Source organism: Crotalus tigris, unplaced genomic scaffold (genome assembly GCF_016545835.1).
Source record: "Crotalus tigris isolate CLP2741 ecotype Arizona unplaced genomic scaffold, ASM1654583v1 scf7180000018563.1161478300:1536566, whole genome shotgun sequence".
Lineage (NCBI taxonomy): Eukaryota > Metazoa > Chordata > Lepidosauria > Squamata > Viperidae > Crotalus > Crotalus tigris.
In genome coordinates, this window is record NW_024097077.1 from 1051654 (window position 1) to 1066029 (window position 14376).

Consider the following 14376-nt stretch of genomic DNA (forward strand, 5'->3'; position numbering starts at 1 on the left):
ACCCAGAACGCTGTTGAAAAAGCATTTGCCTGTGGTTGGAAGATACTTTTCTTTCTATACGCAAGTTGATAAAAAAGATTTTCAGAACAACTCTATGGCTCTGAAGGTAAAACTTTTACAAAAATCCCTTAAAAATGAGGAAAGAGTCACTGTCAGAAACGTATGAATTGTACCAATGGTTTTAAAACAGATGGCGGAAGACCAGGCGGGTGGGGCACCCGCCACGGGAGATGGGGCAGGCACTAGGCTGAAATGGGGCCCCTCGTGGATTTGTCCCCAGTAAGGGTGCCCCACAAAATTCCAGCTGCAAAATGCTTATTTGATCTCTTTGAGCACACAAAATATCCCTGCATATTTTTAAATATACCCCACCCCCCCTGCCTGGAATGCTAATACAACAGGTGGAAACATGGTGCTGTTCTGTGGCAACCTTCTCTTTGCCTGACTTGTATCTCCACACAGAGGCCCTAAAGCCCCCAGGCCACCCCTAAAGCCCTCTGTGCGAATGCTGGGTTGATTCCCATTCTGCTCTCCATCTGTCAGGAAAAACCCAGATCCAGAAATACCATCGGGAGCAGAGTGAGGTTACAAAGCATAAGTCAAGTGGGAGCATTAAATCAAGGCCAAGAGTCTTTTGAGAAAAGATGGCTTGAGTCACAAACACACACACGCTTTCTCTCTTCCTGCAGGGTAGTTTACAAACTCCTATTTCCTTCTCAGGGTCACTAAGAGCAGATTCCAACATTTGCAGGAGTGAAGCTGGTTGCACTTTTGCTTGATGAGAACGCTCCCTGCTTAAATTAGCCAAGGTCCCCAAAGGGTTAAGTAACAGCCTGGCTTTCGCCTCATCTCTTCGGCTTCTGCTCCAGGAGCTCCCAGCTGGGTCAGGAGTACATCATTAAACTTTTATTCCCCCCCCATCTATGATCTCTGAACCCCGAGGTCCGAGTACCAACGGCCCAGCACAATCGTGCATCAGCATTGCCCAGAACTTGTTGTAAAATCCCACGCAGCACTGGCTCTGCCTTGGCAAGGCGCTTGTCCCATAGAAAGGAAGGGGTTGTCCGGAACATTCCTAGCGCCAGTAGCCACCACCGTTCTCCAGCCGCTGTTCACCTCCAGGAGGACTAGGAGAAGCTCCTGGAGAAGAAGCTGGCCCCGTCAGCGGAGACCCCTCAGGAATGAGGCAAAGCACGTGGGCTCACTGCAACACGGCTTCGTGGAACAGCTTTGAAGGGGCACCATTTCTTTATTTATTTGTATTTATTCATTCATTCATTTATATTTATTCATTCGTATTTATACTTATTTACCTTGTATCCCACTTTATTATTTTTACAAATAACTCAAGATGGTGAACCTAATCAACACACCTTTCTCCTCCTACTTTCCCACAACAACAACACGACTTTCTCCTCCTATTTTCTCACAACAACAACAACACATCTTTCTCCTCCTATTTTCCCACAACAACAAGGTGGGCTGGGCTGAGAGACAGTGACTGGCCCAAAGTCACCCAATTGGCTTTCATGGCTAAGGTGGGACTTGAACTCGTGGTTTTCTGCTTCCTAGCTGGTGCCTTAACCACTACATCAAATTGGCTTTCAACCCTTTGTCTAGGAGATTAGTGTGTGTAAGTTCAAAATACTAAATTTAGATGCCCCGAGGACAGTTGCTGAAGTCCCCAGGTATTGCCTAAGAGAGTTGTTCAAATATAGCATTTATCTCAGTGCCTGAGCTGGCAGTCCTTCCTTCCTTCCTTCCTTCCTTCCTTCCTTCCTTCCTTCCTTCCTTCCTTCCTTCCTTCCTAAACTTTCAGAAACTCTGAAACGCACCCAAGGCTGGATTAAACTCTTTGCCTCCGCCAGCAACTTTCAAAACATCTCAGGTATTTGGGGGGGGGCAGAAGGGGGGGGAGAGTAATATTTTTCACAGGCTTTTGGGAGCCTTTAGAACTTGAGCTCTGCATCCAACAACAATCCCACTTGAAGGCTGCTTTCTGGGAGAGGAGGAGGAGGAAGGTGGAATCTGTTGCAGAATCACCAGGAAGTTCTTTGCAGAAATGAAGCGTGAAGGGCCTGAACTGGATGTGCTGGCTGGAGGGTCAGATCCGTCACTCATGACGGGCTTCAGCTTATTGTTATTCATCCATGGCTCCATCAGTTCATTACTCCCTCCGTCCATCCATAGGCCCTTTGGGGCAATGTCCGGTGACCTTTCAGATTTCTGCCCTCCAGAAAGCCTCACCTTCTTTCTTGGTAGCCACGAGAAGCCGACCCAGCTTTCCCCCAAGACAACTGGGGCTACTCCTGCATTCCTACTTCCCTGAGCCACGGGGCAAGCCCCCCCCTCCTCCCCACTTCCTATCCTTTCTTTAGAGCCATCAGGAGGCGGTTCCAAGGGAGATCTAGAAGCAGCATTCAGCCCCTTTGCCGAAGCTCCCGCAGGGCCCTCTGGGTGTCTGACCTGCCTCTTGGCCAAGTAAGAGAAAGGAAGGACTCTGGGCTCCCCCACCTCTCCTGCTCACTGCATCTGAAATCATCTCAGTCAAGAGCAACCTCCTGCTTGCTTTGTTTCAGAATAGAATAGAGCTGGAAGGGACCTTGGAGGTCTTCCAGTCCAGCCTCTGCTCAAGCAGGAGAACCTAGACCGTTTCAGACAAAGGGCTGTCCAGCCTCTTCTTAAAAATCTCCAGCGATGGAGCACCCACGATTTCTGAAGACAAGCAGTTCCGCTGGTTGATTGTCCTCACTGTTAGGAGGTTTCTCCTTCATCCTCTCCTTGATTGGTTTCCATCCTGTCCTGCCCTCCGGTGCTTTGGAAAATAAACTGACCCCCTCCTCTTTGTGGCAGCCCCTCAAATACTGGAATACTGCTATCATGTCACACACACCCCGTCCTTCTTTTCTCTAGACTGGCCAAACCCAAATCCTGCAATCGTTCTTCATATGTATAAGCCCCCAGGCCTCCAATCATCTTAGTTGCTCTTCTCTGCACCCTCTCCAAAGTCTCAATGTCTCTCCTGCAGTGCAGGGACAAAACTGGGTGCAGCAGTTAATAAAGTGGTGCTAACAGTTAATACAATCCCAACTCTATGTCTCTGTTTATACAGCCAAGGATTGTGTTAGCTTCTTTGGCTGCCGCCGCACACTGCTGGCTCCTATTTAAGTGACCGTCCCCTAGGACCCCAAGGCCCCCCTCACAGCTACTGTTTTTGAGCCAGGTTTTGCCTAATCTCTACTTGTGCCTTTGGTTTTTCCTGCCTAGCTGCAAAACCTTACTTTTCTCCATATTAAATTTCATTCTGTTGGATTGCTGAACTTGAGAATACTGATCTTGACATGGTTCTATTAATCTTCTGGAATATCAATGTTCCTATGTCTCCAAAAACACAAACAAAACTCCAGGTGACTGTTTCATGTAGGAAAGGTATGGAGTGATGTGGGAGATATAGAAGATAGATCAACGTCCCTCCGTAAGGCTAAGGATAGTGGCTTCATGATTGAGCCCCCCCCCAAAAAATGGCAATGCAATTTCTGTGCCAAGGCCAGGGCGGGAGTATGGATCAGCCCTCTGATCAACCACAAACACAACTGGTTAGTCCTCCAGGCTGTTGATCAAGTAGGACATTTTCCATACAGAACAACAAGAAACTCAGATAACATTCAGAGGCAAAGAAACACAACTTCAGGAAATTCCAATGGGCGTATTTTTCACAGAGTCGCAATTTCTACGTCTGACTTCTCGAAGTCAGGGCGGCGTTTGGCCTTTGGATTCAGACCTGCAGCGAATGTGTTAACTTCACATTTGGGAAGAGTGTTGCCTTTTGGAAAAAAGGTCCCAGAGCTGGCCAAGTATAATAAAAACTAAATGAAGCCCATTCGTTCGCCTTTTGTCAATATTTTCATAGCAACAAACAGATCAAATGCAAGATATACCAGGCTGTTTATTTTGTACATCCATTGGGCTTTGATACATTTAATTTCAAATGAATTCCCCATGAATGGTTTAGCACAGCAGATTTAAAACATCTTTGTATTCCATTTTGCTTTTTGTGTTTGTAACGCAGTATTCTGCTCTGTGGGATCTTTTATTATACACATTTTTTTTTCTTAAAAGGATCCAAAGATGCATCTGTTTTCATTCACAGCTTTTCCTAACATTTTAAATGTTAATTTTTATGCTTTAAGTATGACCTAAGACACTGTCGCAGAAATACTTGATGCTGCTCATGTTCTGTAGAGTTGCTTTAGAAACCAATTTGTATCTTTGTCAAAAACTGTTAAGACTCCCGCTGCTGGCTGATCCTGCTTGGAACAGTAAAGCAAGAACCAACGACATGGGAAGGAAGGTGAGAATATCCTTAACTGGGCTGACTCTCGCAACAGGCACAAAGGGAGGCGAAGAAAAATAAAGTCGCCTTCAGGTAACAAAGCCAGAGAGAGTTTTTGGCCATACACCAAGCTCTTACCCCTTGCCTTCTTCTGGGACTTTGAGCTTTACTTTTCAGTATGTTCTGCTGATTTCCTGGTCACCCATTCAAATAATAACCGCATCTCACCCTGCTTACTTTTTTGAGATTTTGAAGCGACTCCCCTTGCCGACCCCCACTCCCCCGTTAATCTAACAACAATCTAAAAGCGGGTTGACATTCTCTATTTCTCATGCCACTTCCAACTTCTTGGTCTAGTTCAGGGGTAGGCAACCTTGGCTCTTTTATGACTCATGGACTGGCTCAGGAATTCTGGGAGTTGAAGTCCATGAGTCATAAAAGAGCCAAGGTTGCCTACCCCTGGTCTAGTTTACATCTCTGGGACTTCCTTGGGCTCCCCATCCAGACAAACGTACGTAGCATCTCTGCCCAGACACAGTCAGTCCACCAAGCTTTGCCACCAGGGCTTAAGTTGCTCATGTAGGTTTATTGATTTGATTCTATAAAATCTTCGCTTACAAAATCAGAGTAAGAGAAACTAGCCGTCTACCCATTGCTGCCGATTCTGGCATGATGGCGCCTATGATAGTTGTGAATGCGCCAACGCTGGAAGGCTTTAAGATGAGAACGGACGGTCATTTGTCTGAAATGGTATATAGGGTTTCCTGCCTGAGCAGGGGGTTGGACTAGAAGACCCTCAAGGTCCCTTCCAACGGTGTCATTCTATTCTAAACCTCATAAATCTGCCCTACAGAAATTTGCCAACAAACTGTAGAGAAAAATGCATCCAGCTGCCCTTATGTTCGCCTTAGCTCAGCCCACAAAGGAAGGAAGAAGCGAGGGGGAAATTCAAGATGGCTCACCTTGGCTCTACTTGATTTAGGAGGAGGGAAGCGCCTCCCTCTCGGCCAGACTTTCAAGATTGCTTGAACATTATTGAAATTTATTAAAGAATAAAGAATAAAGGAGAGTTCCAGCAGGTAAACAGTAATAATGTTTACCTATCCATCTACCTACCTCCTAAAAATACAAATTGGGTTTATTATCTTGAAGTTGTGTCATCTTCTCAATGCTACTTTATTGACTGCCTCTGGTAATTAATTCCTGGTAGCTTTATTAAAGCTTATTTCTTTTCTTTAATTTCTTTTAACTGCCAGGAGTCCTATTAACTGGGCGATTTGCAAATGTAATAAAACATAAATGCATTACCTTTACAAATAATGTTAATAAACTAGGAATATTCTGAATCCTAACCTCCAGATAACAGCTGACTTACCTGACTCCAGAACAGATCCTTCATAAGGCATAACGTGGTCTCGTTACTGGGGTTGATCATCAAAAAGTAGGAAAAAAATGGATATCCTAAAAGGAAAAAAATGGGTTGGGAGATGGTAAAAAGATTCATTTCTTGTGATTTTTTTTTCTTTTTTAGAATATTAACAAAGAATTTACGTTATAGATTATTTATAACTGTTTGCATTCCAGAGTATATTCAAAACACAGCATCCTCGTTATTCCCAAAACAATGAAATGGAAAAAAACCAAGATTCTTTACTACATTTTTGATCAGTTATGAATTTTTTTGCGTAAAGCTGAGCAAGCCTTATCTTTCAAATTGAAGGACACATTTATGTAAAAACAAGTGCAAAAATATTCATGATTTTAAAATAATATTAGCATTGGAGCAGGAAGTGTCTCTTTCAAATTGTTAGTTTCAGACTAACATCTATAAAGGCCTCCGAATGTTATGCCAGGCTAATTTAAGTAAACCTCACTGCATCAGATAACAAGGATTTGCCAGAGATTGATCTAGGCACATATAAAATGTATTTTCTGAGTCAAATTACATCCTACACTGTTTTAAAGAGATATTTAAGTTGTCCTTTTTTCAGGAAAGGAGGAGTTTATCTGGAATAAATACCTGATCCAAAGTGGGCCTCCAGCCAAACTTCTTGCCAAAAAAATACTTCTCCCAACTTCTTGCAGTAAATAATCCCTTTAAGAAAATATGGTTACCAGATGTTTGGATAGGAGAACAAAATTATAACATTTCTAGTAGGGAGCTTCTTTGATCCTTCATGTTTGATGGATCTTAATGGTGATTCTTCCCTCAAAAATGACAGTGGAAGAAAAATAAATAAGTAAATAAGGAGTCTGATCTGAAATAATCTATCAGAATGATATGTTGCTGCATCTATCCCAATCCCTTCTTCACGTGGGTTGAAGTGGCCCTTATGGCAGCCTTGAAGCAAAATCTCCAGCTGGTGTATTGAGAACAACGTTGTGTAAAAACTATCCACACACTGTCCTAAAAGCCTTAAAGAATTAAAATTAGGCACATTTCAGATTAATTCACGGGCTGAGATTTGAAGATATTTCCCATGTCTTCAATGCTTTTCTCAGTTCTGGGAAATATGAGTAATATCCATAAGAAGAAAATTGTTAAAGTTTATAAAAAATATTCCATTCTCATTGTAAGTAGAAGCTGTTCGCTGAAGGCATGGCTTCCAAGTCTGGTTATAATCTTCTGGAAGCTCCCACTTCAGTTTTTCCACATCTGGAATCTCCAAGTTCAGTATTGGCTGTAGCCCCAAACATGATTCCACCTTTTATATGGTGGAAAATCTGGAAGTCTCCTAAGTTTTCCAAGAATATTTGCAAGCCTCTTTCACCATTTCTTTCTTCCGTGACCGTCAAATCCCTGCAGAAGACATGAAAATTCTGTTTTTCTCTTTCCTTCGCCAGCAACAATCTGAAGCGTTCAAGAGCTTATGGCCTTTCATATCTCATTCTGTAGAACCACCATTTTGTCTATACTATTTCCCATTTTTGCAAAACATTGATTGTTGTTCATGCCTACTGCTCTTTTCGGCTTCCTTTCAGCCTCTCTCCATCATCTCTCACACGTTAGTTTTTACTGGCCTGTTCAGTCAGTAGAATTTCCTCAGAAGTCTTCTGAGCCATGCACAGCGCTGTTGCTACGGTTGCTATCACTTTAGGTTTGTCAGCTTATCAACAAGACATCCTCCCACCTTAATCCCATCCGATTTTGCAAAACTGAGAAAGTTTCCAGCTCCTCTAGATCTGGGCTCTCAAACTGTGTGCCATGATCCCTCAAGAGGCCGTAAGCAACTTGAAGGGAGAGATCCACTCCTTGTTTAAAAAGTCGGTCCAGTCATACAGCATCACAGTCTGGTTTGGAGGCATCCCTGCTTCAGACAGGAAGGCGGTGCAGAGAGTGGTGAGGATGGCAGAAAAGATGATTGGCAGCTCCTTCCCTCCCATCCAGGACATAACACAGAAGCGCTGCTTGAGCAGGGTCCATAAGATTGTCTGGGACAATACACATCCTCTTCACGACCTGTTTTCCTTGTTACCTTCTGGGAGGAGGTTTCGTGGTATCCAAAGCAGAACATCCAGATTCAGCCAGAGTTTCATTCCATACAGCATTAACCTTGCGAACTCTCAAGCTTCCTCCTTCCATTATATATTCAAGATGAACAATATTTAATATTTATTTGCTACGTATATGTAGGGATGTGAGTCTATACATATGTTGGTCATAGTATGTTTAGGTGTGCGTCATGTATGTCATGTGTGTGCGTCATGTATCTCTCACTTTGAGAGCGGGCAGCTAAATTTCATTTTTGATGTGCGCCATCGTGCCCACAGTATAAAAATGACAATAAAAGTTATCTTATCTTATCTTATCTTATCTTATCTTATCTTATCTTATCTTACCTTATCTTAACATATTCATCCCTATTATCACCTGCCAGGTGTATAACAGGATCACACGAGCAAAGTCAAGAGGGCATCTTGAATGATGGCTAAGCCTATGGGCCATCTCTCAGAAGTAGCTTGATTGAACAGCAACTTCTGGTTTGCCATGTAGCGGTGTATCTATCATCTTGGAGCACCCGCAGAATGCATGTAAGTGGGATTAGTGTTTTTTATCTGTTATTTTGAATTTTAAACTTTTGAAATGCACGGAAGAGAAAAGGTAACTATGATTCGTCTACTAATAGAGCTGTTAAAGATAAGCCTAACTGAAGACATTATGACACAAGTCACATAACTTTGGGGAAGAGGTATGATTATTTCTCACAGGGCTATCAGCCCAGTGAAGTGTTCAATTGGCTCACGAGGAGTCGCACTTCTATTGTTTTGTGGGGGTCATGACATCACTAAGTAGAGAAAACCTTCTTCGTATTTTAATAAACTAAAGTTGACATTTAGAAAATAAGTTCATATTCAACACTTCCTTCTCCATTTCCAGCACATCAGAACCAGAATGACCTCACTCAACAAACAAAGGTGGTTATTACGTTGTGGCTTCAGGATTAAAATGACCTTGGTCAATGCAAATTTGCCTCTTCTGATTAATCAACTCCAGCTAAACGACTATTCTATTAATTTAACGTATTAAATCCTAACAGTTCTAACACCTTTACCTTCTTAGCAATTAAACAATCTCTTATTACAGTCCGGTTATCTTTATGGCAATATCTGACGAATACATTATTTTATAATATTTAGCAATATAACATCTAACCCTGAAAATGTCAACCGATATGCAAGTCAGATGATTTTAGCTTTCAATCCTGTCATCTTTAAAATACTGTAATAAATAGAACTGCTGTCCTAACTAGAAACTAATTCAAGATAAGGCTGCAGTTAAGCAAGCTGAATCGGTGGAGACACGTTTCAAGTTATTGACTTCTGATTTTCTTCCTCTTTCCTATTTGTGGATTTTAAAACTAGAAGATACATATTTTAATCAATCAGATATCTTTTCCATAGAAAAGAAAGCCCACCTGTTTTAGTTAATGATATGTCTTCAATATTATATTATAATTTTTCCTACATTAAACCCAAAGAGTCTACATCAAAAAACCTCTCAAGATAATTTTGGGATTTTAACTCCGTGAATCTGTTTGGCATTCTTTCCGGCTGAGAGTCGTGATTAAATCAATTCCACTACTAAGACATTAAAAAGTGACTTTGATGATAACCCATAGACGGCACTACACTTATTTGACATTGCAGTGAAATCAATTTAAAAAATATGAGATACAATGGATCAAATTTTCATTTATAATGCACCCACATATTTACAGATAAGTCCATCTGGAGAACTACCATAATTTACATGATATGTTTTAATTTATGTCACTGTGCAACTGACGTCTTTAGGTCATTTGAATAATTATGCAAATGACATTTTTAGGTCTTTTCTGTAATTATACAAATGATGAAAACTGTCACAAATCATCTAAAAGCACCGATTCTGTGATTTACACAAATGTCATAAATTACGTCAATCTGTGGTGGACATTTGGAAGTTAAGATATATATAGCTTTCCCCCCAATGATTAATTAAATTAAAATTTCAATTTATATAAATTATAATCTTTCTAGAATATGTTGGAAGGGATGCAAGCAAACAAGCATCTCTTGATGCCTTGGTGTAAAGTTCACTTAGCTAATAATTCTGATCGAACTGGTGAGCTTATTCCATTCCATTCCATTCCAGTATAACAGAGCTGGAAGGGATCTTGGAGGTCTTCTAGTCCAACCTTCTGCTCAAACAAGAGACCCTAAAGCATTCTGGACAAATGGCCATCCAGTCTCTTCTTGAAAGCCTCCAGTGATGGAGCATCCACAACTTCTGGAGGCCAGCTGTTCCACTGGTTAGTCATCCTCACTGTCAGGAAATCTCCCTAATTCTAGTTTGGATCTCTCTTTTGTAAACTTCCAACCATGATTTCTTGTCCTGCTCTGAGTTGCTTTGAATCACAAAACTCGAAGACCTGCAAATAGAATGACTGTGCCAAAAGAAAGCACAGATACGGTGGGTGCAATCCCAAAACATCTGGAACCCCACTTGAACAGCATCAGCAGAGATAAGATCCCTATCAATCAATTGCAAAAGGCAGTTTTACTTGGAACAGCTCACATCCTGCAATGATATCTTTAAAGTTTTTAAACAACACCTGCCTAACTAGCATATACCTATGCTAGTTATATTAGTTATAGTAATTAATCAAGGAAAGTCAAGTTACAAAATTAAATTTATGGTTCAGCCACAAGTGCAATTAAGTTTCCATGTCATAGAAAGCTACTCACACCCCCTTACCAAAGAAAGCAGTATTTTAAAATACTTAAATACTTTTACTTTTAAGTACAAATGGTTACCTTGCGTGGATAAAAGCACGGACAAGTCATTCTGAGCGATGTTGGTATAAAATAAATTTGGTGCTTAATTAAATTTCTGATTCCTTTCTTGTTTGCCTGCCTTTCATTTCCTTCAAAACTGCAGCTTCATCTTTTTCTGTGCTTAGTATAACGTTGCTTACGCCCCCAGAAAATTAGTAAGATGGGCATATATTTATGTAATTATAACGGAGAACTATTTTTAAAAAAAATTGGAAGGATAATATAGCATTTTATGATCCTAGTGCTCAAGCTATCAGAATTTAAGCCCACAGCCTAAGCTCCCCATCCACCCACTTAGCAGTATGTTCCATTTAACTTAATATAGCTTGCTTTTATCCTGGAATAACAGACTTTGTTGCATTTAAACAATTTCAGTGACTAATTCCTCTTCCATGCAGATGGCTGTGCTGCAAAAACCCTCCCAAAGGGCTAAATCAACTGCGGCCTCCTTGCGAGAAGAGACGCGTGGCCTCCCTGTGCACCCGCCTTCCCACCGCAAGGCACGGAGTGGCCCCGGGCTGCTGGTCTCCTCCGCCGGGTTCCAATGGTAGCAATGAGAGGAGCCAGAGAGAGAGAGAGAGAGAGAGAGAGAGGGAGGGAGGGAGGAAGAGACAGAGAGAGAGGGGGAGAGAGAGAGAGGGAGAGAGAGAGGGAGAGAGAGGGAGAGAGAGAGGGAGAGAGAGAGAGAGAGGAGAGAGAGAGGGAGGGAGAGAGACAGAGAGAGAGAGGGAGACAGAGAGAGGGAGAGAGAGGGAGGGAGAGAGACAGAGAGAGAGGGAGAGAGAGGGAGAGAGAGGGAGAGAGAGAGAGGGAGAGAGAGAGGGAGAGAGAGAGGGAGGGAGAGAGACAGAGAGAGAGAGAGGGAGAGAGAGGGAGAGAGAGAGAGGGAGAGAGAGAGAGTGTAAGGCACAAGCGGCACGCTACCTGGGCTTCCTCCCTTCCAGATGTTCTCCTCCACCCGCTGTGGCTCCAAGTTCTCTCCGCTGAGGACTCCTTAAGTTATAAAAGCACACCAAGGTGCATCACAGGCTGCGTGGCTGAAATGTCTTCCGGAAGGAGAATGAAACTCTCAGCTGCCGCCCCCCCCACTCCAGCCTGGTCAGCAGCCCCCCCCCTCCCACCCCCCCCCCCGAAAGAACACTGAGATGGGCTTCCATAAATAGCTGGAAAGTTATATTAAGAACCCGTCTGATGTCCTGCCAAGGTCTTTGATATTCTTCTAGAGTCCAGAGGTCAGGGGCTGTTTATTCGCAGGCAGGAGAGGTGTTTTGTAAGCCATCCAATGTGTGCTACTTGAACGTAAGGGAGCACACAACGCAGGGAAGACCAGAGGGTCTTTCTTGGCTCCCTGGTTGGGGTGGATTCAAAAGGTAGGAAGGAGAGCAGCTTCCAAGCTCTTGAACAGGGCTGCAGCGATTAGCATTTGGACCCAAGAGAGAACTCCACAGGGAGAGGGGAACAGGAGGATGCCGACAACCAGATCCATAAAACACACTAAAAGAAAATCCCACTGAATCATGGTTTACTACTTTAAAGCAAGAGGTCTTCCCCAAGTAGCGCACGGCATGTCAAAGGAAGGGAGAGGAAAGGGAAAGGAAAAAGAAAGGAAAGGGAAGGAAAGGAAAAGTGGGGTGGGAAGTCTGAGTGGGTGAGGTGTAGGCGCATAAAAGGAGTGGGGCTCTGGTTGAATTGGAATTGCCAGGGCTGCAATCCTGACTCTTTTGACACACAGCTGCTTCGTGAACACCCTGAAATCTCCATAAAATTTCATAAAATGTAGAAAAGCGACCAAAGGTTCCTTCCTTTCAGAGGACTGGGGAGTCACAGAAGTGACACAGGTGGGCCATCTGTGGCTTTTTTGTGGCACTTTTTGCATCCTTTTTAAAATGCCATAATAATAATAATAATAATAATAATAATAATAATAATAATGATAATAATGATAATAATAATAATAAACGAGAAAGAACTGGAGAAGATAACAAAATACAAAGACCTACAAATAGAAATAGAAAGACTGTGGCAAAAGCAAGCAAGGGTAGTACCAATAGTCATAGGCTCCTTGGGTGCAATCCCAAAACAACTGGAGCACCACTTGAACACAATTGGCATTGACAAATTCGCTATTAGTCAATTGCAAAAGGCGGCCTTACTAGGAACTGCTTCCATCCTGCGACGATATCTGTAATACCATCAAACATCCACATCTGCCTATCCCAGGTCCTGGGTAAGGACTCGATAGGTAGACAGAAATGCCAAATCCAGTCTGAACATCTGGCTGACTGTGCGATGATCAATAATATAATAATAATAATAATAATAATAATAATAATAATAATAATAATAACAACAACAACAACAACAACAATAATACCCCAAACTGAGCTGAAACTCCATCCATGGGCATATCTCTGTTAAAATCCTGGAGAACAATTTAAAGTTTAGGGGAAAAGGAGAACTGTCAGAGATGGATTTAGTGCTATTTCCGTCCTCTTCACACAATAAAGCCAAATATAATTCTAGGGAAATCCCAATGTGCAATTCCATGTGCTCCGATGTGTTCCAAAACTCAGTTGGACGCAACATCCCTGTATCAAACTCATGTACTTGGACCCATTTTAAATGCAGTCCCAGGGTGCATCGAAATAAGATAGGGTGACCCAGAGCAGAATATTCGGCATGCAGAAACTGGGGCGCATCAGCCCTGAGCTCTCTGTCCCAAGGAAGGCGGAGGGAGCTGTTTCACAGGCAGGAAGATACGACTGGCCACAGGCCAGAAGGCGCCAGCCAAGAGCGCCAGACTTATATGTTGTATTTTCTAGGGAAGGAAAGCATTCAACCTGTGGGATCCTTTCCTGTATTCAGTCCTCTACAAATCATACCTGGAATAAAAATGGAACAAGCTAAGAAAGCTATTTCTATGCTGCAAAACCAAAGCAATATCCAACTTTCATTTATGACTAGAGCAGGGGTGTCAAACTCAATTTCATTGAGGGCTGCATCAACATTGCAGTTGCCTCGGGGAGATGGGTGGGTGTGGCCTACTGGATGGGCGTGGATGAGTGGGTGTGGCCTACTGGGTGGGTGTGGCCAGCTCTACATCGTTCGCGTCAAGGGTGCCTGTGGGGACCTGGGCAGGAGTGGGACAGATCTGAGGGTCTCGGGCAGAAGGGGGGGGGACCGGGGCAAGCGCCAAGGCATGGTCCATTTCTTCATTGCTCACAAAGGGTGACACCTCCCCAGCATGCACCCAGGGGGCGGGGCCGATGCATCAGGGGCTGGTTCCTCGCTGTTTCCGGACGGCCTTGTGGAGCTAAGACTGAATGCGTTTCAGCATAGAGGGTCACCACAAAATTGTACATTGGCTCCCGGCCGGGCTGGGCCAGGGCCCAGGCAGCGGGGGCCGTTCCCTCACGGTTTCCAGGATGACTTCACGGGCCACATGAAACCACTTTGCAGGCCGCATCCGGCCTCCGGGCCTTGTGTTTGACATGTCTGGACTAGAGTAAAGAGAAAGAAAACAAGCTGAAATGGATGAAACAGAATCAGCTCTTTGCTGGGCAACAAGTGTCAAAATCAAAAAATAGCACAAAAGCACAAATAAAAATTGCAGAACCGTCCATGCAAAAACATCTCCCTGGTTGATGGAGAGGCAGTAAATGAGCAGAGTTCCTCCTGTAATATTTACAAAAAAATACGGCAGGAACTAAGGGCGGGGGGGAGGG

At 43.2% G+C, this 14376-nt stretch overlaps 1 protein-coding gene across 1 annotated transcript in view; it reads right to left on the minus strand.

The window, feature by feature from the left end:
• Positions 1–4814: 4814 nt before the first annotated feature.
• Positions 4815–14376, minus strand: part of LOC120313056 (translation initiation factor IF-2-like) — a 42095-nt gene continuing 32533 nt past the window's right edge. Inside the window, exon 3 of the mRNA XM_039354560.1 lies at positions 4815–5794. Within this exon, the coding sequence (XP_039210494.1) occupies positions 5752–5794 (43 nt within the window). The 3' untranslated portion in view covers positions 4815–5751. The remainder of the gene's footprint in view (positions 5795–14376) is intronic.